At 39.1% G+C, this 22,213-nt stretch overlaps 1 protein-coding gene across 11 annotated transcripts in view; it reads left to right on the top strand.

The window, feature by feature from the left end:
- Positions 1-22,213, top strand: part of dab2ipa (DAB2 interacting protein a) — a 73,493-nt gene that overhangs the window by 40,547 nt on the left and 10,733 nt on the right. For 3 of the 11 annotated variants that reach the window (XM_079467303.1, XM_079467307.1, XM_079467308.1), the window contains 7 exons: positions 10,160-10,316; positions 12,007-12,105; positions 12,753-13,307; positions 20,025-20,169; positions 20,838-20,982; positions 21,079-21,315; positions 21,399-21,600. In XM_079467303.1, coding sequence (XP_079323429.1) covers positions 10,160-10,316; positions 12,007-12,105; positions 12,753-13,307; positions 20,025-20,169; positions 20,838-20,982; positions 21,079-21,315; positions 21,399-21,600 — 1,540 coding nt within the window. Of the gene's footprint in view, positions 1-3,515; positions 4,089-6,496; positions 7,175-10,159; positions 10,317-12,006; positions 12,106-12,752; positions 13,308-20,024; positions 20,170-20,837; positions 20,983-21,078; positions 21,316-21,398; positions 21,601-22,213 lie in introns of those variants that run through there. The other 8 variants (XM_079467310.1, XM_079467313.1, XM_079467312.1 and 5 more) reach the window with 8 other exon arrangements.

Below are 22,213 nucleotides of genomic sequence, written 5' to 3' on the forward strand. Positions count from 1 at the left end.
AACAACATGGAGAATTCCATGTGAGGGGACCCGCGATGTGATGAAAAGAAATAGCTCATTCTAAGGTAATAAAAAATAACGTTTCATTATGAACGGTCTTTCTGAAATTGTCTCTACTTAGTATTTAATAAAAAAAAGTTTTTTTATTACCACAACTCATTAAGGGTGTGTTCACATTTGCCATATTTGGTTCGAATAAAACGAACTCTGGTGCGATTGCTCTGTTAGTACGGTTTATTTGTGTAAGTGCGAACGCTGGGACCCGAACCCTTTCGCGCTCCAGACAAGCGGACCGAGACCCCTAAAAAGATGGGTCTCGGTCCACTTTCAAATGAGCTCTGGCGCGGTTTGATTAAACGCACCCTTAAATAAGTTTTAAATAAGTTAAAACGATCCTCTGAGGCTTTGTGATGAAAATATTATTCAGTAAACCCCAATAATTCCTGATTTACAGCAAATGTAGAGTAACTGAGGGTGTTTTTAAGTGGAAATCCCCCCCTGAATACACATGCAATGGAGATCTTCAGAAGCTAATGGTTGCCAAGCAACACAGGCTCAGCAACACGCAGACGCAGTGGTGCAATAATGTTGATTTAATGGTGTCATACAGACGTATGTTTGTTGAGTAATTTACAACGGCTTTGAATGCGGTTTAATCAATCATAATCAAGGTCTTATTAGTTTCAGTTTTAATTGTCATTAACCATTTTCAATTCACAGATTATGATTTTGAAATTTGGATTTACGTGTTCATTGCAACTGTTGTTGTAATGAAATAGCAGAGAAAATACGTGATGAATATGAGAGACAGCTTGCTATAACCACATCTGCAATATTGCCTTCACAATTCTACAGTCTGCTGATAATGTAGTGGGCGAGCAGGGAAAGCAAAGCAACCGCCTTCTGCTTTAATACACAAGGGAGTATGTGTTTGAGAAGTCCTTTCTGAGGAATACAAACTACCACAACTGCCTAATACAGGTGCGGCACTATTAGCTGAAGCTACAAGATGACAAGTAATGGCTTTTAGTTCTCTCACACCTGTACATAAAGTTAAAATAGTGACAATGGAAATTGGATCACAGGCTGGAGAAGCCGTGCGGAGTAGAGAGCGGTAGTAGCATATGTCATGAATTTGTCTGACAATGACTTACGTATGTTATGTTAAAGGTTGAGTTTGTGGGCTGGTGGTCCCCCTCCCTTGCTGCATTCATTTATAATATTTTGTATTCTGATGGATTCTGTTTTGGGAATGTGTCTATCATCAGTGTCCCACGCGGAGAGTAGTCTGTCATATCACGCCTTTGTTTCCAGCTTGTAACAAAGACATGACCTCATTGTGTCAGCCCTGCAGGACACGGTCATGGAACCGAAGTTGGTTTCCCCACCCGGAGAGCCAGAAAGCTTTTTAATGCCAGAAAGCATTGGTGAAGGTCTAAATGGGTTTGAAGCTGCATTTGAGAACCTTTGAAATAAGAGCTCTCGATATGGCATTGATAGACTTAACATATCATCGATGAAAACCTTTACATCTGAATAGATGTTTATTAATGAATGTATAGAGTATATTCTGCAAGTCTACAAAAGCACATTTTGTCTCCTTTTGAAAATGTGACAAAAGCTAAATACGCTGTATTATGCAAAGGACACAAACCATATAAAGAGTAAGACGAGAAAAGCTCTTAACAAATTTCGAATTGCTTTGTATTGTCTTTTTGATATGTTTGCGTTGACTGAGGCCATTATAATAACGCCTATAAAGTCAGTGTTATATTAGCATTTTTACATAATAAAATGATATAACCTGTCGGAGATCATATTGAAGATTGATTTCAAACCGAAAGTTTTTAGATAAACTATAAGGTTTAGTTACATAATTTGTAATTGTATTTAATTAGAAAAGTAGACAAAGCATTTTCATTAGTGGTCTCAGATTTTTTGAAACCCCCCACTGTATATTTCTAATTGATCTTTTTTTGGAGAAGGAGATAAGCAGTAATTAAATGGAATCAGTGTTGTAAGCTCATAACACTAATAGTTTAAAGTGGCGTGCTGTAGGCAGTGGTGTATCAGCCCCGGTCCTGTTCCCGCTCTTCATCTCATCATGGCTTAAGCTAAATTTTCTTAATTGGTATTAATTGGGGGTCTGGGCACTGAGCTTGATCTCAGTCTCATCATCGATTGCTATAACTGGTATTAAAAACACAAACGGCCATGCGAGTGATTCGAAATTCTTGCATTTTTATAGTTTTTCTAGACATTTATATGAACGCGTCTCCCTTTTACGGTTTACATCTTGTCAGTTTGTGCCAAGACAATTTGATATGTGTTTGCTAGGTGATCATGGATGTTTCTAGGCGGATAACTTGTGGCTCTTCGTGGTCAAAATAGGGTGCCCGGAAGTCTCTGTATTATGTCTCAAAACTTTAATTTTGCACATGATGTGTGACAAGGTCTTGCCAATACTTTGTTCTGTGTTGAGCAGCTTTTATAATGATGGTTGTCTGTCCTGAAAACGTATCTTATTTGCAACGTTATAATCGGCAATCCACGGGCAGTCGGAAAACGCGTCTTGTGCCCTTGAAAGTTACTGCAGGAAGGGTACACCATGTGTACGGTTGTCTCAGATACAGGAAAACTGTGTTGGTTTTATCGCAGCATTCATTACCTATGTATGATTAAAACGGCTTAATTTACAAAAACAGCTGTCCATCTCCCTCCAGTACTCGCACTACAAAGAAACTGCCCTTTTAAGTGCGCAGGGCACGTGAGTGCGATTGTAATTAACCTAAAGATGCGATAATAGCGTTCCATTTTTTTGCACAGATCAACTGATTCGTTTTCTAAGACGCCAGTTTAACTTCACAAGAGGCAGGGATTACTTTTGTGCTGAAAATATAAGCGTTTTTGACTTTCATTGATTTGAGTTTTATTACTACAACCAAATATATTCACAATATCTTCTTGAAAAAACAGTGCCACCCACATAGTGGATGGACTGGGGGTGAGTAAATTAACAGCGATTTTATCTTTGGGTAAACGAATGCATCAAGGAATTTAAAATACAATGAAAAAGACAATATCCATTTTAATTCAATATCATAGAATGCCACATGCAATATCAGACTGCATGTTTTCATATATGTCCTAAAAGTAACAGCAACAAAAACAGTATAAAAGGAACAATATGCAATAAATAACAGAAATACAAATTTACAGAAGATATTAGGATATGGTCAAATAAAAACTGTCCCGCATCCCATTTATACTTCTAGAATCTGGGCCTCAAGGAAATGTACATGAAGACCCCTGCTGTAGTACCACCATGATTATTTTTTTGTAAAGGACCACCAGCAAACATGCATGTTTGTAAAAATTGTCTGTTATCATTTTTAGCCATATGAGATTTTGCCCAGCACAGTATTTCACAGTCAATTACAAAAGAGCTCAGGACAAAGGCCACGCACACACACACTCTTCTATGCACGACGAAGGGGGCGGGGCCCGCTCAAACCAGGATCAGCCCGCTTCCCGTGCGCACAGCAGAGAGATTTGCGCAGCCCACGTTCTGTGGTCCACTTTAAACACGAGTGGGGGTCTACAGCAGCCCCTGCCTTCCCCTCTACGAGCGTGACAGCTAAAACAAGCAGGACTGGACGAAAGGAGGGAGGCGGGGCCGGTAGATTTTGTGTGTGTGTGTGCGCGCGTTCCCTGAGCAGTATGCGCGCTGCGTGCGTCTCCCGTTCCCAGTGGCGTCGGGCCGCAGCCCAGCTGTGCAGAATGAAGCAGTGAGCTCTCTCTCATCCTCGCTTTAATCGCCGCGTTGACGTTATCGGAGATCTTGACGGCATGACCGGTGAGTATTCCGTCTCCCCGCGGTCCCGAAAAACATTTAGCAGCCGCTCGGACCGGAGCGCGTTTATGGGAACGCTGCGCGCACCGACGCATTGTGTTTGAATGGCATCTCATTAAATGCCCTCCGTGCGTAAAGAAAAAGGGACAACGGGCAGAATCACAGCGGGCTTTTGTCGGCGTTACCGCGGCGGTAAACGGCGCTGGCGGGGCGCGCGCTGCGGGCAGTAACGGAGGTACGGTGCCGGTGAATACATCAGGGCTTTTAACTCAATGCTCTGTCCTTTGTGTGGGAACAGATGTAACACAAACACGCTCTGTTTGAAGAACACACAGGGTGTTATTGGATCAGGGGAACGGCAGGTCTTCACGAGTGCTTTCGTTTACATTTGTTTATATTGCGTATTGTTGTGCAATAATGAGATCTATTATTCCACCCTGTTACAGGGGCACGTGCTGTTGACATCCTTCTTCGTTGTTGGATTTTATGATGGGTTTGGTAACATTTAAGGGACAGTGTGAGGATGTGTTTTGATGTAATGATCCATTATTCCACCCTGTTACAGGGGCACGTGCTGTTGACATCCCTTCTTCGTTGTTGGATTTTATGATGGGTTTGGTAACATTTAAGGGACAGTGTGAGGATGTGTTTTAATGTAATGATCCATTATTCCCCCCTGTTACAGGTGCATGTGCTGTTTACATCTAATCCTCTCTGCTGGATATTATTATGTGGTAGATGTTTGCTGTTACAGATGAATTCTTGGCACCTTTGGGTTTCCTCGGTGCATGTGCGATTTTGTAGATGTGTGCCCGCAAGGCACCGAAAGACAGCTGAATTGAATATAAATAAAATTCTTGTGAAGAATTTGGAAATCTGATGTTAGTTTTTTATCTGTATAGCTTTATGTTTCGCACTGTAATTGCACTTCTTATACAACCATAATAAATGAATGTCTTTTATAGCCTAAATAAATGTGTTATGCTGCATGCTGATATCAGATCACAGGCGTTTTTTAATCTCATGAGACATTCAAATAATGAAAAGGGAAAAACTTTACAACTAAGATTAATGACATAACATGATGCATCATACAGTCGCATTATGCGCGAGATGCTTTTGGTACATTAACCCACGCAACATATGCTGTTAGCATGCATTGTTGTTTTTAGATGGTAGCTAAGCATTGCTTTTTTAAAAGCAGCACGTACGCGTGTTGTTTAAAGTACTTTCTTTTGATCAGGCAGGTGCAGGGTGATATAAAATATTGTGCTATGGTTCTTTATAGTCCCAAATGTAAATAAAAATAAACTTGTTTTTTTGTGAGTGCCTGCCCCAAGATCTACCACTGGTGTAGCATCTGGTGAGCATGATTCAAGGGACAGTTAACCAAAAATTGAAAATTATTGATTTGCGTCTTTCCAAACATGTATGACTTTCTTTCTTTTGCAGAACACAAAAGAAAATATTTTGAAGAACATTGCTTATCAAACATACCGGCCCCCATTGAAATCCATAATATGGGCACAAAAAGGAATTTTTGTGATTCACAGAGTCATAAACAGGTTTTGAAAGACATGAGGCTGAATAAATGTTGACAAGAGTTTTTATTTGGGGGTGAAGTCCATCTAACCTAATAAAACATGTTGCATTTTTAGGTCCGGCAGAAAACAGCCACTTAAGAGGTTCAGTGATTTTCCTAAGCTATTGTACTGGCTTTGGGTTGGTAAAGTTGCACGCTGTATGTTGAATTACACAGAGTGCCGTTCTATATTTAATTCAGAACAATTTTAATCTTAAAATACCGTCTGTCTTTAGAAATCGTAGATATAGTTGCTTAACAAATCTCACTTGTTAGTCAAGTCACATTACACGTCAATGGCTAGGGATCTTGTTTAACATGGTCGCTCAGAGCAGTATTAGCATGTGCATTTACATTATTACATTATTTTGCGAGCTGCAGTTTTCTTGTTAGGAAGCTTATATTAGAACGCACTCTGTCCAATAAACTTTGTGCATTTACAAACTTCCAGAACAATGTCGCCTTTATCAAAACTAATTTGTGTCCCAAAAATGACCCGAATAAGCCTCCTGGAAAAGAGGCTTGTAGATTTAAAAAGCGATCCCGTCGATGGTGGTTACATTACATAATGGTTAGTCCGTGAACTCGCACAACACGCAGCTGTTGAAAGCGGTATCAAGCTCTGTACCGGGGTCTTATGGTATGCTCAATTATCACATTGTTCCTCCAGCCCGAATGATTTTCCGATTATAAAATGAGTGGTGTTGGGCCATATTTTCTTAATGGAGCCGATAGCATTTGCCGGCTGACTGATCTAGTTCACAGCAAGGCTATTTTTTCACTGTAATTTAGCGTGGATCTTGTGTATTCATATTGCAACCCTGTGACATCTTGTAAAACATTAGTGCAGTCATATTTCCCAGCTGTGCTACAGGACGAATTTGAATTTCCAATGAAACGCGCTTGAATGCCAAGTTCACCGCTGGCATCTCCGAGCCATTGTCATTCTCTTTTAAAACCTTTCCTGTATGGCTGGTTTCCTTGGCAGTCATTTCCTATTTGGAGCAGAGATCTCGAGGGAGGGCCGCTTCCTGTTGGGGAGTGTGGGAACTGTCGGAGGCGGAGTACGCTTTGGATAAAGGACACAAACTTAGACCAGACGGCATGCTGTACTCCACAACACAAATTTAATTACAGCATACGAGGTCTGCCGAGTCCACAATATGGTGCTGTCTATCCTCCCTCGCTTATTATCGGCTCATGAAGATATCTGTAAGACAAACTTATTTGCTAGTCGTATTATAAAAATGCTGTTGTGTTTTGTTATTAGGTCTTATAGTGATGAGACTGTTTAAACATTCAGTTGCAAGTCCCATATGATTTTAGTATCTTTAATTACCACACTTCCTCAAAATTATGATTGTTTCTGTAAAATCATGTACATTGTGCATTCTCTAAAACTCATTAGCTATGCAAAGCCCGCAAGAATTGAAACCTGAGACAGCCTGAAATCCCTCCTCTGAAAGCGAGACAAGCATTTTTAAATAGAAAGTCCTTGAATATGGATTTGGGTGTGTTCAAGATGCAACAGATTGTTCCCTGGGGTGCTTAGAAACCAAGGCACTCCCTTGCCCTAAATGTTTTCGGCAGAGCACTGTACAGTATGCACGATTTCCAAACGCTGGCGTCTGGTATCTAGCAGGAAGATCGAGGATAATCGCACCGTGGACGTATTGAAGGTGCAGCCTTTGGACTTGTTTTGTTTGCTGTCGGACTATGTTGAATCAGTGCAGTAAGAAGTAAGTGAGAGAAATGTTGTTCTAATCTTGGTAGCTGTGGTTTATGGTGCAGACTTCTTTATTGACACGTCGCTTCTCAATAAACAACGTTCGCTTTTTTGGCAGGTAGCAAAGCCAAAATGCTTTTCATATTTTCTGATAGCTTTTGGAAATGGGTCTTTGTTCGTGTCGAGGCATCATCAATGATTGAGGTTTCTGAATGTGCTTTATTTAGAAAAAATTATATTAAGTTATATTAAGAATGAAATGTACAGTATTTATGACACAGAGGATTTCCTCCTTGTTTAGGAAGACTGCAAATGTACAAATACAACGTGATTATTTATTTATAAGATAAGCCAAATACCAAAAAAGCAAAACTTGAAACCTGTGTTTTCTAATTTTAACTGGAAAGATGAAAATCTGTATTTATAAAACTCCCAGTGTCCAAGTGTATGTACAGTACACATATATATATACATGGGTAGTTGACAAATAAGATGCACGTGTCCAGTGGCGTGACACAGCAAACATTTAGAAACTAACAGGAAAGATAAACCTCTCATATTTGATATATTATACAGTATACTATTAACAGTTTGTTTTCAACATATTTGCTGTCACACCATTGGACACGTGGGTACGGTTTATTGGTCGACTGCTCACTCACAACTTCTCTTGGCATGTAATATTTTGCATGATTTTAGAATGCATTTTGCTGCAATAAAGAGTGTGATACGATTAGATGTATTTCACAATTTGATCATGTTTAAAATCCATCCCACAGATAAAAAATGTGCACAGGAAATTTGTGTCCTAGCCTGCCCATGACTCATCACAAAGCCTCTGATCTGATGAGCCCATGCAAGCACCTATAAAATGACTTTGTGCTCATGCAGCTGTCTGCTTGACCTTTGCATTATTTAATGTGTGAATACATTAGCCATGACTTTCTCGTCTAATGACTCATTTTCAGCCGCCTTTTCTTTCAGAAAAAAACATTTCTACAAGAATTCAAATTTTTGGGCAAAACTGTGGCTCAGATAGATCGAGAATTGCTGCTCATGCAGGTGATTTGAGTTCTAATTTGATACTTTACAATAAAGTTTAGGCCATAGATTTGAGGACATTATCTTTTTATAAGCATTTTAGAATATAAAAAAACGATTTACCGTTTAATAAAGGAAAAATGTCTAATGGCATATCTTTCCCAGCCCCACTGTGGTTACCGGACATTTTAAAAAGACTGCTTTCTTATAATATTTGGCATTGTTTCCTGTTAGCATGTGTATGCCTCGGGACACAACTGCCATTCGCTGTTAAGACTATGAGTAATAATATCAGCTCACCATCCGCAGTGTGTCAATCTTTTCAACACAAGACAGAGCAGAGAAGTGGCGTGTCGACTTAAACATGTCAGAGGAGAAATGAACAGTGATGCTCGGGCATCAGAAGGGTAATATGGTGAACTTCCGGTGAGACTTGGGTGAGGGGAGTTTTATTGTCTTTGAATGATGTTGTCTAGGCTCTGCTGAGGCTTGTGGGTTTTTGGAAATGTGTTTTGATATTTTTACTTCTGGCATCATTTTGACACGAACCGGCATTTAAATGAGTCCTTACAGAGGGAGTTTTACCTGGTGCACAGTTTAATAACTCATAATTGAATCTGACAGCTTTATTTCAGTTAGCCGAAGTGCCTTGGAGGGATTGTAATTTCATTGTGTGCTATCTCAGCTCAATGTGTATTGTTTTTCTTTGGCTGGTACGAGACCTAAATTGTGCCATGTGAGTTTTTGGTTGTTATATCTTCAGTGATGGAGCGCACAATAGAGTCGCGATAATAGATACAGACCTCCACCTCTCACGATTTTATCAAATCTGGTCTCATGAGTACGGAGACGGCCATCTTGAATTCATAGAGCAGGAATAAAAATGCATCCTAGCTTTGTATTCTCAATATCTGTGTCAATTCTAGGCAGTGAATTTAATGTTCAGGAAAGAACATTGTTTTGCGCAATAACACGGCTGGCTGTTTTAGCGTACAGTTTGTGTCAGATGAGCAGAGAGAAGAGTTTTATTGCTGTGAGATTGCGCTTTCATATAGCATACTTAAAACAACATTTAGATATTACATTCGTCTCTTTCTCCTAAATCTTAGACACAAATGTTACAATTTTGGTCACACTTAGAGCTTAAACATTAACTTGGTCATAGTTGAGATCTTTCTAAGATTTAAATCTCACTGTTTGTTCTTTTACTATCATTATTGTCAACTATAAACAACTGAGATTTAGATTTTTTCCTAAATGAATATGGTTAGATGTAAATACTCCTTTTAACGTTATGTTTTTCTGTGTTGTGTATAGTTTCATTCATAGTCATCTTAACATGCATCTTAGCTGTGTTATTTTTTGAATAATAAGTGTTTTTAAAAGTCAACCACCTGAGGGGCTAACTTGTTTTCTTTTGCCCGTACGAGCTGCACCTCACTTCAGATTAAACAGTGCCGTTTTCTGATGGTTAATCCCATCTTGTTTTAAACGCCTCATGGCCATGTCACTTTCTAGGTCACCACCCCTCTGATCTTTGTGATGATGTCATAATGTCGCCTGGAAGCTTTACCGTATGTGAGCGTTAACTTGACAGCGTTAAAGTTGAAGCGTTGAGTAGTCGGGCAGTGAGAAGTCAACACCTCACTGTGACACTCCAGAGATCTTCAACACACTTACAAAAGACAGCCGATCAAAAAAATACATTTAAAGGGCTAGCAAGCGTAGAATAAATGACATTATCATGTGTTGGTGTGAATGCTGAAATTGCTAAATCTTTAGATGTACCTGGATTTGTACATCACTTGGTCTGACAGTATGTTCTGCATAAAAAACAACATTTTTTGGGTCAGACCTGCACACACATCTGGAGCAGATGCACCGATTATTCAACTACATGCCTGATAGATTTTTTATGGATCCCTGTAGTGAATGTGTTCTTCCTGTTGGTCTCCAGCAGATCCCATCTGATGCCGAGGCTGAAGGAGTCACGGTCTCACGAGTCTTTGCTCAGTCCCAGCAGTACGGTAGAAGCTCTAGATCTTAGTATGGAGGAAGAGGTACTCATCAAACCCGTCCACAGCAGCATCCTGGGACAGGATTTCTGCTTCGAGGTGAGTCGGTTGACCTCTGCATCTGCCTCTGCTAAACCCTGCTTTGATTTTATTACTGATGCTGTTCGGCACTTACTTTTGCACTGTTCTAATGTGATGTGTTTTATACAACAATTTACAGAAATGATCCGTAAGACTTACATTAGTGACAGTGTTTTTAAACATGTACAAGGGACACTTATATTTTGTCTGTGCCTATCCGAAACCTCGGTTGTCCAGATTCGGAAATCTGAAAAAAAAATACTTTTTAAACTTATACTGTGTTGTCAAAGTTGACAAGCACGTTGTAATACTTTTTATTGGATAGATATAAGCAAAATCCAGCAAGAAACATAAAAGGCTAATATTAATACGGATTTATGATAAATTAAAATCACAATAAATGGAGACACAAGGTTTCAGATGGACAGCAGTGATTTGCTCCAAAATGAATGTTAAAAACATGTTAATTCATTAACATGTTGATTTAGGTTCACGTTTTGTCAACATTAGGAACTGTTCTGTTAACTGACACTAATGTTTAGTCACCTTTTTCACTTGCTAGTTTTATTCACGTCATTGCATAGTTTTCTATACCCATGTTACATTTTATTCCGGCCAACATAAACTCTTTCTTGGCGAAGGGTCAGACGCCGCACTGCTTTGCTGAAACTGTTGCAGACAGATTTCTGTACAAATTGCGGAAAGGAGTTTTAATGTGGGTCCAGTCTCAAAATAGCACATAGCAAAGGCCCATTAAAACTTCATTAGGGCCATTAGCCAAGATCAAACATTTAGCAGAAATAGCGGCGCTATCTTGCCTTTCTGCAGCTAGATCATTGAGGGGCCACAGATCATATTACTGGATGATTTCCACGTGTGCTACAGGGAAGACTCGCTTTTACCAGATGTTTATATAATCATAGGGTCATAGGGTGCAGACAAAGTGGGGACCTGAATTATACTGTGATCTGGCATCCGCATGCAGATTTGATACACTACAAGCTTGGAATGGTGGTTAAGACGGTGTTTGGCATACAGAAACATCTCAAACGAGCACAAGAAAACGGAGCACAAGAAAACGGGATTTCTTTTCAATCCCACCGTCCTCGGCCCTATAGGTCTGAGAAAGACTTTCTAAATATTCCCTTTCTCTGCTCACCAGAGGTTTGACCTTAAGCTGTTGACCTCCATGCTGCGTTCAGATGCCAGCTGGAAAGAGTGAGACATTCAGTGTTAGTTTGAGTATTGCAGGGGTCAGCCAGAGGCCCATTATGGATTATGCCAGTGGTTTTCAACTGGTGGGTACGGACACAGATATGGATACTGGGATCAGTTCTGATTGGCTCGCTGACTGAAAGGAAAATGCTAAAGTAATTGCACAAGAGTCAATGGCTGTTAAACGCACATACTGATGAAGAACAGGTCTTCTTGCCAAACCTGAAGAACAGGTCGTCTTTTTCACTGTCAAACGTAAAACAAATTTCACTAAGGGCACTAAGTGTATTCTAAGGGCATTCTTTCTGTCCGTCTGTGTGTGAGTTTTTTCTCTGTATGAAATGGTTTTCTACTTCTGCAAACGTTTGATTGATTTAGTGCTGTAAAATTCGGTGGATTTTGCGGTCCACCATCTCCTGATCTACACTACAGTCCTCTCCGCCTCCATCAATGCACTTATCCACAAATCTGATAATTGTGTCTGTAATTGCAGGTAACTACTTCAACAGGAAGCAAATGCTTTTCCTGTCGGTCAGCTGCAGAGAGAGACAAATGGATGGAGAATTTGAGACGCGCTGTGCATCCCAACAAGGTAAATCAGAGGATTGATCGGAATTCTGGGTAATTCTAGAAGAGATCAGGTTTAAGCCACAGTCAGCATGTTACCTGTCTGTAATATCGATGATTTCTGATTGACTTGTCTGTATTAACCTGGTTTTGCTTTTTTAAGTATGTACAGGATTTTACTGTAGAGTATTTGAAGAAAAGTTTTGTAACTCATTATACTCCTGCTTTTTATTACAAAAAGTAGGGCTGTCAAATGATTAATCGCGATTTAATCGCATGCAGAATAAAAGTTTGTGTTTACATAATGTATGTCTTATTGGACATATTCATTTTGTATTTATAAAAACATACACAGACATTCGTAAATTAAAAAAATAAAAAATTAACAAACATTTATATATAATTTTAATTATTGGTAAATATAAACAAATGTAAATATTTCCTAAATATGTATACATGTATGTGTTAATATGCACAGTACAAAGACATTTATTATGTAAACACAAACTTTAATTTTGGATGCAATAAATTGCCATGAATCATTCGACACCCCAAGTCAAAAATATTTGTTATTGTATGATGAAACTACATTTTAGGGCATTTTTATGTGTACATATAAACACATGATGAGAAGTATTTTCATCATAAAAAGTACTTTTATTTTGTTTACAGGATAACACCCGTCGAGTGGAAAACATGCTGAAATGTTGGATTATCGAGGCCAAGGATTTGCCTGCCAAGAAAAAATATTTCTGCGAACTGTGTCTGGATGACACGTTATACGCAAGGACTACCTGCAAACTCAAAACGGACAACGTTTTCTGGGGCGAACACTTTGAGTTCAACAACCTGCCCTCCGTCAAGAGCATCACGGTGCACGTTTATAAAGAATCGGACAAAAAGAAAAAGAAGGACAAAAACAATTACGTGGGCCTGGTCAATATCCCCATAGCGGCGGTCACGGGGCGGCAGTTTGTGGAGAAATGGTATTCCGTTAGCACACCGAATCCCAATAAAGGAAAGAGTCCGGGACCCATGCTCCGCATGAAGTCACGATATCAGAGCATGAGCATCCTCCCCATGGAGCTGTACAAGGAGTTTGCAGAGTATATTACCAATAATTATATGTTAATGTGTTCGTTGCTGGAGCCGGCTCTGAGTGTGAAGAACAAAGAAGAGATGGCGTGTGCGCTTGTTCATATTCTGCAAAGCACAGGCAAAGCCAAGGTAAGAATCACTATATGTTTGCATAGCCAAATACATTTTTGATTGACGTGATATGACAACTATCCATTCTTCTGAAATTACAAATAGCAAGTTTGTTATTTATGCATTGAGTAAAGGGATAGTTCACACAGAAATGAAATAAAATTCTCGCATCATTTACTTACCCTCATGTCATTCCAAACCTGTCTGACTTCTCAGAAAACAAAAGAAGATATTTTGAAGAATGTTGGTAACGCCCATTGACTTTCATCGCATTGACATAAAACCACTGTGACATTTCTCAAAATGATCTTCTCTTGTGTTTTACAGAACCAATAGTCATATACATGTTTAAGGGTGAATAAATGATGACAGAATCTTTATTTTATATTTACGTCCCTTTTTCAACTAACTGTAAAACGATTACGAAGAGTTTTGTTGAACGGTAGGCTCAATTTTGGCATCAGAAGTTGCTAAATGTTGAGTGATAAATGTCAAATGTAAATGTGTTGCAATGGTTCACTCTTAACATCATTGCTAGAGAAGAACAATGGCGACATGGCCTGCCGTCCCTCATTTAATCATGCGAGTGCCGAGCACTCTTATTGTCCTCATTAACTCCGGCCCGAGCGGTCCTGTGGCTCAGACCGTCGCCATAAATCAGACCTAAATCAGGTGACATCGCACACAAAACTGTGCCGTCTGACGCTTTGTCACTCATCTGTCATTATCGATCGAATCCTACGACAATGAGGCGCTTCCAATTGTTTATTGTCCCGCAGCACTTTGACTGCAGTCTGGGTCACTGTTGCATCATAACGGACCTGCACAACGGTAGAAATTCGCTGTTTTTCAGAATGCAAGAATCGCATTATTGTTGAGGGCAACTGTGAGTTTATTTAGGATGTGTGGGTAGTAATGCAATTGCAACCTCAAAGTTGCTGTTCTGTTCCGATTTGCTTTAACAAGATCACTTGTTAGGAGATCTACTCTGTGTGGAATGAAAACAATATTTTTTTCTGCAACCCATAGCTAGTTTTTCAATGTACTCCACCACAGTGCACAATTCAAGCTCTTTTGCGGTTGTTTTTGCAGAAATCATAATAGGTTCTTTTTGAGAATTGCTATGGCTGGTCTATCATAAGAAGTCAGCACAGTCCTTCATTATGGCAAAGCTAATTGGTCGTGCAATGCTTCAACCCTCATTTAAAAGGTCAGATCTGGTTTGCAAGTGTTTGTATTTCATTGGACAGGTTTCTTTGTATAAAGTCCATTGATGTTCTCTGCATACCACAGCTCCTGTAAGCTTCCTTTGTTTGTTTACAGGCCTGCATGACACAATTGAGCACTAAAAACAACACTCGGCAACTTTGGTTTGGTTCAAATTAGACAAAGAGCTGTTATTAAGGAAGTACATTAATATGTTTTGTTCGAAAAATATCTCTTTACTTCACCCTGATTTGCAACTTTAAGTTTGTAATATAATAAAAAAAGGCTTTCATAAATGATTCCGCAAGACATGCCTTCAACACACGTTAAGAAAAGGATGTAACCGGCCATTTTATGTATCAAACCGACATGACTACATAGAGGCAAAACGTAAAGACCGCGGCTTAACCGTGATATGAAAAACCATTATTATTGATATCGTGTTAATTTGACACACACACACACACACACACACACACAAATGATTATATCTTAGAAACATGTTTAAACTTTTGACCTAAGAGTCACAATGGGTACAAACTCTCTCACACGTGTCTACAACGGACATGGCGTCAATAGAACGCAGTAGAACCCATTATAATTTAACCATTTGTCCACACTAGATGCGGACAATCCCATTAAAACAAGCCTTGTGTCGCGTCGCACCTTGCCGGTGTCACTCTCTCTCTCCCCGCCTCACTACACGCGAGTGCAATTCATTGGCCAAAAAAGAAAATACAGACTAAACAAATGTAAAGATTTTGACCAAAAGTATTGTTAATTCCTCTCTTTTTAAAATGCAACAGATATCGTGATAAAACCTCCATTTGGAATATTTCCGGCACGTAGTTAAAACCTGGTATCGTGACAGCCCTAGTCCCTACCAAATAAATCAAGATTGCTATATAGCTGGCCGACAGCATATGTTGTGTTTTGGAGGAAGCGTTATGTTGTATCAAGTTATTGACGGACGAACACGTTTGCCGAAGTAATCTTCCGGTCTGTGTTTGGTAAAAATAGAAACAAATATTTTATATTTAAATTATATCAATATTCATTCATATTAATTTGTAATCGTTTATTAACTGTATTAAACAATTTCAAATTACTCAACAACTATTGATTATTTGCAGACTTCCACCGGAAGTTATGTCTGGGCCACATAACGTTTGTTTATGTTGTTGCCAATGAAACCGTCTATATTATATTTCAAATAAACGTACAGTTGCCGGAGAACATATGGTGGATTTGCATGTGAAAGGTATGTTCATTTACCATTAATTTCTTCTCGAATTGGTCACAAGGATATAATATGATCTGCAAGTTGTTGAAAAATTTTAAATACAAATAATTAAATACGAGACAGCATTGTCAGGTCCATCTGTGTATTTGTATTGAGTATTGATCATTCTGATGTCTGGTGTTTGGACATCATGCTGTTAAGAACTGATGGTGTGTGCCCAGGATTCGTCCTCGGCATGCCCGGGGGAAATTCCAGCTGTCAGGCCCCATCCTAATCGGCTCATATGAATTCAGGCATTGGTTTAAGGACCCCACTGCTTCAAGTGGTCACATGGAGCTTAAATGTGCAAGTGTATTTATCAGCAGCAGGTGCTCATGGGAACGGGTCCTGTGGGCTGGTGGTCATTAGCAGGTTACCCAAAGGAGGTCCAGATGCTTGAATGCATAATATGGCATTTTAACAAGCTTTTACTTACATATTCATGCTCACCTCATTCCACGGTGCATGCGCAAAAACCTTTAGAATAGGAATAGGAATTCATGTGAATGGTCATTTGAAGGTGGCCACCATGTTCAGGTTTATAGGTTTGATAGAATGAACAAAGGCTAAATGAACATGCATCCGAATCAGAATGGGTTGGGTCATGATAAGCTGTGTCTAATTATAGTTTTGTACCTTTGCTCTCTCATGAGACGCACTTTTTGTAGCTCACTGCTGTGAAAAGGCAGAAGACAAATGACAGTGTAATGCAAAGGTGTTCTCATTGGTTTGTTTGTTATGCATTCCTGTATAGTTGTTAGAATTTTCTGAGGGCTTGCTGGTCCAAGTTAAAATGATATTCTGGTCCTTGGGCATCTCTCAGGTCCACCTTAAAGGTGTTTATGAGAATGTTTTATTTGTTTTATAGTTATACAGGCTAGAATCATAAGTGTGAAGATTAAAAATGTCATAGCACACGTCTGCTCAAGCCGTACATCCGAGTGCAGGTTTCAATCCCTTACTTTGAGCAATAGTTATAATGATGCTAACCTTAGCAGGAACCATTAACACAAGCTTTGTAAAGTAATGTTCCTTTACGCTTAGCAGACACTTTTACCCAAAGCAATTTAGAAAGGAGAAAGAGCCAAAATATTCGAAGGTAATATCCCTACTTTGTTTTTGTCTTTTTTGGGGGTATTTCATTATTCAAGAGTGACTTTCAATAGTGTGCCTGTTTTTCTAAGCTATTTTTATACTTTATATAATATATTATTTTATGATATTTTAAATAAGTTTTATTACATTATGATAAAAACATAATTTTATTAAAAAATTATATTTTAATCTTTATTACATTTTCATGTCTTCATATATATTTTTAGGGCTGTCAAATCAATAAATCGTGATTCATCGCTTCCAAAATAAATGTTTGTGTTTTTACAATATATGCGTGTGTGCTGTGTATATTATGTATTTATGAATACACATAAACATAATATATACATTTATATTTCTGTATATTTTAATTATATCATTTATATCATGTATAAATCTCAATATATTTAACCTTTCTTAAATATATACATAGATGTTTGTTTATTTCAATATACATAAATATATGTGGCACACACACAGATATTGTATAAACACACATCGTTTATTTTGGAAGCGATCCATCGATTCGACAGGCCCTCATATTCTTTTCATTTTAGGAAGCATCTTTTTCCCAGAGCGTTCTGGCTTACACCCAGAATTTAGATTTCATCATTTTGTTGAAGTATTTATATGTATAATTAAAGATAGATTTGAAAATGGATGTAACTAAATACATCAATTTGTTTGCTTCTATTTAAACGAAAGTTATGTAATGTAGGCTGAATTTCTTGAAATTTAAGTTTTTTTTTATTTCAACTTTCCGTGTGGACACTGAGTTCACATTCCATACTTGCTATGCAGTACGCGGTACATTAAAACATAGCTGTACACACCTTGAGTTCCACACTATTATTCTCCTCAAGCCTCCATGCACAATCTACTCTGTGGTCTTCTGCTCGTACTGATTGTGGCACTAAACTAAAGCCCCGTTTGATGTGATGTGACAGGCGAGCCACGGAAGATGTGCTACACTGCGGTTTCTGGTTCATGGTGTCACCCTGTGCAGCATGCTGTGTTAAGCTCTTGTGTCCTAATTGAATAGCGAGCTCTATGTCGCCTGCCAAGTGGGTCTCTTTTGATCCTCTCAGTGTCATACCCACAATGCCCCTCTGCTCCCTCCGAACGGCTCAGATTTGCCTTTATCACCTGCTCCCACTGGTGATGGTAAAGGGAGCTACTGTATCTGGTGTGCGTTTTTTGTAAACCATTATGTTTGTGTTGTGCATTGTTTCTTACATAATGCAAACGTGTCAGAGAACGTTAAGATTGTTTGGACACCTGTTTGGAAGACAGAATCCTCAGATTGCCCGTCGTTGAGGCGTGAAATAATGAGTCTGACTCTATCTCTCGAAACACCAACATACATCTGCTGCAAAGCATTGATCCCACGCCAGAGCATCAGCAGAAATCGGGGCTAGCTGTAGACGCCTGTGCACGCCTGCGTCCCTTACAGACATTCAGCTGACAGCAGCAGCGTGGCACCACCCACACTGATCTCTGGAGAAATGTTCCTCATCGCTTTCTTTCTCTCTCTCTCCATAACTGAGCATTAAACAAACATTTCAACGAAATATTAACAATGTGATATAGTCGTTAATATAATATAATATAATCGCCATGGTTTTATTGTTTGGAACAACCTCCTTTTAAGAAATAAATAAAATATATGTAACAGAGGTCAGTCAGTTTGTCAGATCTGTGTAGTAAACCTCACTCCCCGACTGCAAGAGATGTTCTTATGACAGACGCTTCAGGCCTTTGGCATCCTTGTTAGGGCACCCGACTCCCATGCTGGACCAAATGCCTTTCGAGTCCCGCTCGGAGTAAATTAAAGTAGGACCGGTTACACATACAGTAACCATGAGTTGTGTGTGAACGCTCGAAAGGCATCATAAAAAAGTAAATCTAAGTAAATATTTTGCTTAATCACCTTGTTCTTTTTATTATTAAAGTTTTGCTTATTGTATTATTTGTTATACTAAACTTAAGTTTATTTTTTGTGTGTACAATGTTACTGACAAAATGTACATTGGAATGCTTGTTGTGAGCCTCAGACAATACAGCAGTACGTAATATAATAAGAATAAAAAATTAAAAGCAAATAAAACAAATTTAAGGATAAGACCGTTTTAAAACATACAGGGTATACAGGTGTGTACAGCCAGATATGTATTTATATGTAAATATACAAGGCACACACACATATATTATATAAGCACAAACTGTGCTTTTCTGCAATTTCAAGAAATTCAGTAAACGGTACATAACATTTCTTTAAATAGCAGCAAACTGTAAAGCCCAAAAACTTTCGGCTAATACTGATGAAAATATTAGTATTTCACACAAAGCTTTTGTAATACATTTTTATTATGGCGTTTACTTTTAAGCTTATGAAGCCTTAGATAGTCGCTAGTATGTTTACATGCTGGGTTTGAACTTATGGTGCATGTACTCGACTGAAACTAATTACGGAGACATTAAAGTCAGAGCTGCGACACGTGATACGCATTTCGAGATGAAAAACAGGAAGTGAGAGAAATAACAATACAGTGAAACCAAGAGAAAATTTCATCGGAATATACAGCGTCCATTATCCCACAATCGATACGCTTTTACTGCATGAGTCAGTCATCCAGTCGGATATCTATAAGCGTCTCAATCTGGAACACACCGTGACTACAGCTGCAGTGTTTCTTCAGTCAATAGAGATGTGCCCAGACTCCAAATGAAAAGCCCCCGTATCCACCCCGTCAGATGTATTTGCTATTTGCGGGTCATCTAGTGAGACGCCCGGCTCTGGATGGTTCAACAACAAAAGTAGGACTTCAAACACAGTGATCAAAGAAGGGCAGATGGGGAAAGAAAGCAAGCTAAAACGAGCATAGCACAGAATACATCATATTTCCTAGCGTTTCATCTTGTGATGTTCGTTTTTTAATATTAAAATACTCTCTTGTGTCAAATTAATGTGCAGAAGCAGCTGTAAGCAAGTCAACGTTTTAAGTGTAAATACTGTGGCGCTGTTATAACGTTGCTTTAATGTTGTTATAAGAAAAGAATCACTTCCCCTTTAAACTTGTGGTACAATTAGCAAATTAAACAAAAGATTTAGATCAGACATTCATATAAATCTTAATGCATTTCCCTTTCAGGACTTTCTGACAGATCTGATGATGTCCGAGGTGGATCGATGCGGAGACAATGAGCATCTCATTTTCCGTGAAAACACACTGGCTACGAAAGCTATAGAGGAATACCTGAAACTAGTCGGACAGAAATACCTGCAGGACGCTTTAGGTAAAAAAAAGTGTTTGTGAATTTCAATGCAATTCTGTGTCTTGTGGGCAGTTGCGGAAATATGAGATCAGTAATGAATTTTTATTGTGTGTGTGTGTGTGTTTTGAAGTTCTGTTTAATTATTTAAGATAGCACAAAAAACTTAGAAAAAACAACTGGATTTGAGAATATGGCCACAAAATCCAGTGAAAAGGAGTGAATGGGCCAGTTCAAAAGTTCATATTTTGAGCCGCTCTTGCTTAGAAAAAACCTATGGAGTAGTTGGTTCCTTTTTCAGCTTTAGGAAATTAAATCAAGCCATCGATTGGGTAAATCTTATTCTTTGAGGCATTAATGACTCAAGTGATGTAAGTGAAATTTGGCCAAACATTTGATCGCAGATGCCGTCGTAGAAATGCACTTTTATAATTGATTCCATCGACGAATGTGTCCAAAACTCGGGGTGTTGTCAGGATAAATCTGCTTCATGTAAAATAAAACGGTTTTCGTTTTTATTTTATGACTGCGAGGGTCAAAGTGCTTTTCTTTTCCTTTTAACAAAGATAAATTACTGCGAGCACATTATCTCTTGTTTAAAACCAGCAGTACAGTACTGACATACCCTGTATGCTTACTAATTCAGACCCACGTTGTTTATCTTGCTGAACGTTGTCTGATCTTTGTCTCAGGTGAGTTTATCAAAGCCCTGTATGAGTCAGACGAGAACTGCGAGGTGGATTCATCAAAGTGCTCCTCCAGTGACCTGCATGAGCACCAGAGCAACTTGAAAATGTGCTGTGAACTTGCTTTCTGCAAGATCATCAACTCCTACTGGTAAAAGCATCACTTGTCGTATCAATATCAGATGGTTTCAACTGTGGTTTGCTTTGTCTCATTTCGATGTCCTCCTACCGTATGTTCGACCAACAGCGTGTTTCCTCGGGAGCTCAAGGAAGTGTTTGCGTCGTGGAGGCAGGAGTGCAGCAACCGAGGTCGGCCGGACATCAGCGAGCGTCTGATCAGCGCCTCTTTGTTCCTGCGCTTCCTGTGCCCTGCCATCATGTCGCCCTCTCTCTTCAGTCTCATGCAGGAGTATCCCGACGATCGCACCGCCCGCACACTCACTCTCATCGCCAAAGTCACGCAAAACCTCGCCAACTTTACCAAGTGAGTGCATTTGTGCAAACCATGGATAGAAATTGTTAAACGCCGTTGATTGTACAGTTGTTGATGTTTGTTGTATGTTAAAGATTTGGCAGTAAGGAGGAGTACATGTCCTTCATGAATCAGTTCCTGGAACACGAATGGACCAACATGCAGCGTTTCTTACTGGAGATCTCCAACCCGGAGACTATCTCGAATACAGCGGGGTTCGAGGGTTACGTTGATCTTGGCCGTGAACTGTCTTCTCTTCAGTCTTTATTGTCAGAAGCTGTCTCGCAGCTCGACCAGGTGAGCTTCTGAGATTCTTTGTTTTAATTTATTGTTGGGATGCATATTTGGGTTATCACAATAACCGTGATATCAACTACCATTTGATCTCTTGGTCTAAATATAACAGTATCTTAAATATTGACTGAATAATGCCAAAATCTTAGTGAAATTTTAGCTTGAAATGAATAAATCTTTAATGCATTAGTGTTGTTAAATGAAGCACGTGTCTGCTGCTCTTCATGCGGCGCATCTTTGGAGGGAGAAAAGCAGCGGGCGCGGAGCAAAAAGGGTTAAAATGAAGCACGTTTGGCGCAAAATAAAGATATTAGAGGATATTGCGGCAAAAGATCTATTACATAAATGTTTCTGAGAGTGCGTGTTTTGTGATTCTCTGTTGTGAAGAAGCGCGGCTCAATTTAAACAACCAAAATAGTTTTTAAACAGTTTTAAATGGTTTATTAGGCAATGTCTGGTGGTCCGGATGGAACGAAGCAAAGGTCTGGATCCGGACTGCGGTCTGATGCGTTTAAAAACACAGCTGTGCGTGCGAGTAAAACCCGTTCATGGCGGTCACAAATATGTGATGACACATCTGAAGTGGTCAAGTAAAACATCTCGTGTGATTTGACAT

Source organism: Barbatula barbatula (genome assembly GCF_947034865.1).
Source record: "Barbatula barbatula genome assembly, chromosome: 11".
NCBI classification, from domain to species: Eukaryota; Metazoa; Chordata; class Actinopteri; order Cypriniformes; family Nemacheilidae; genus Barbatula; species Barbatula barbatula.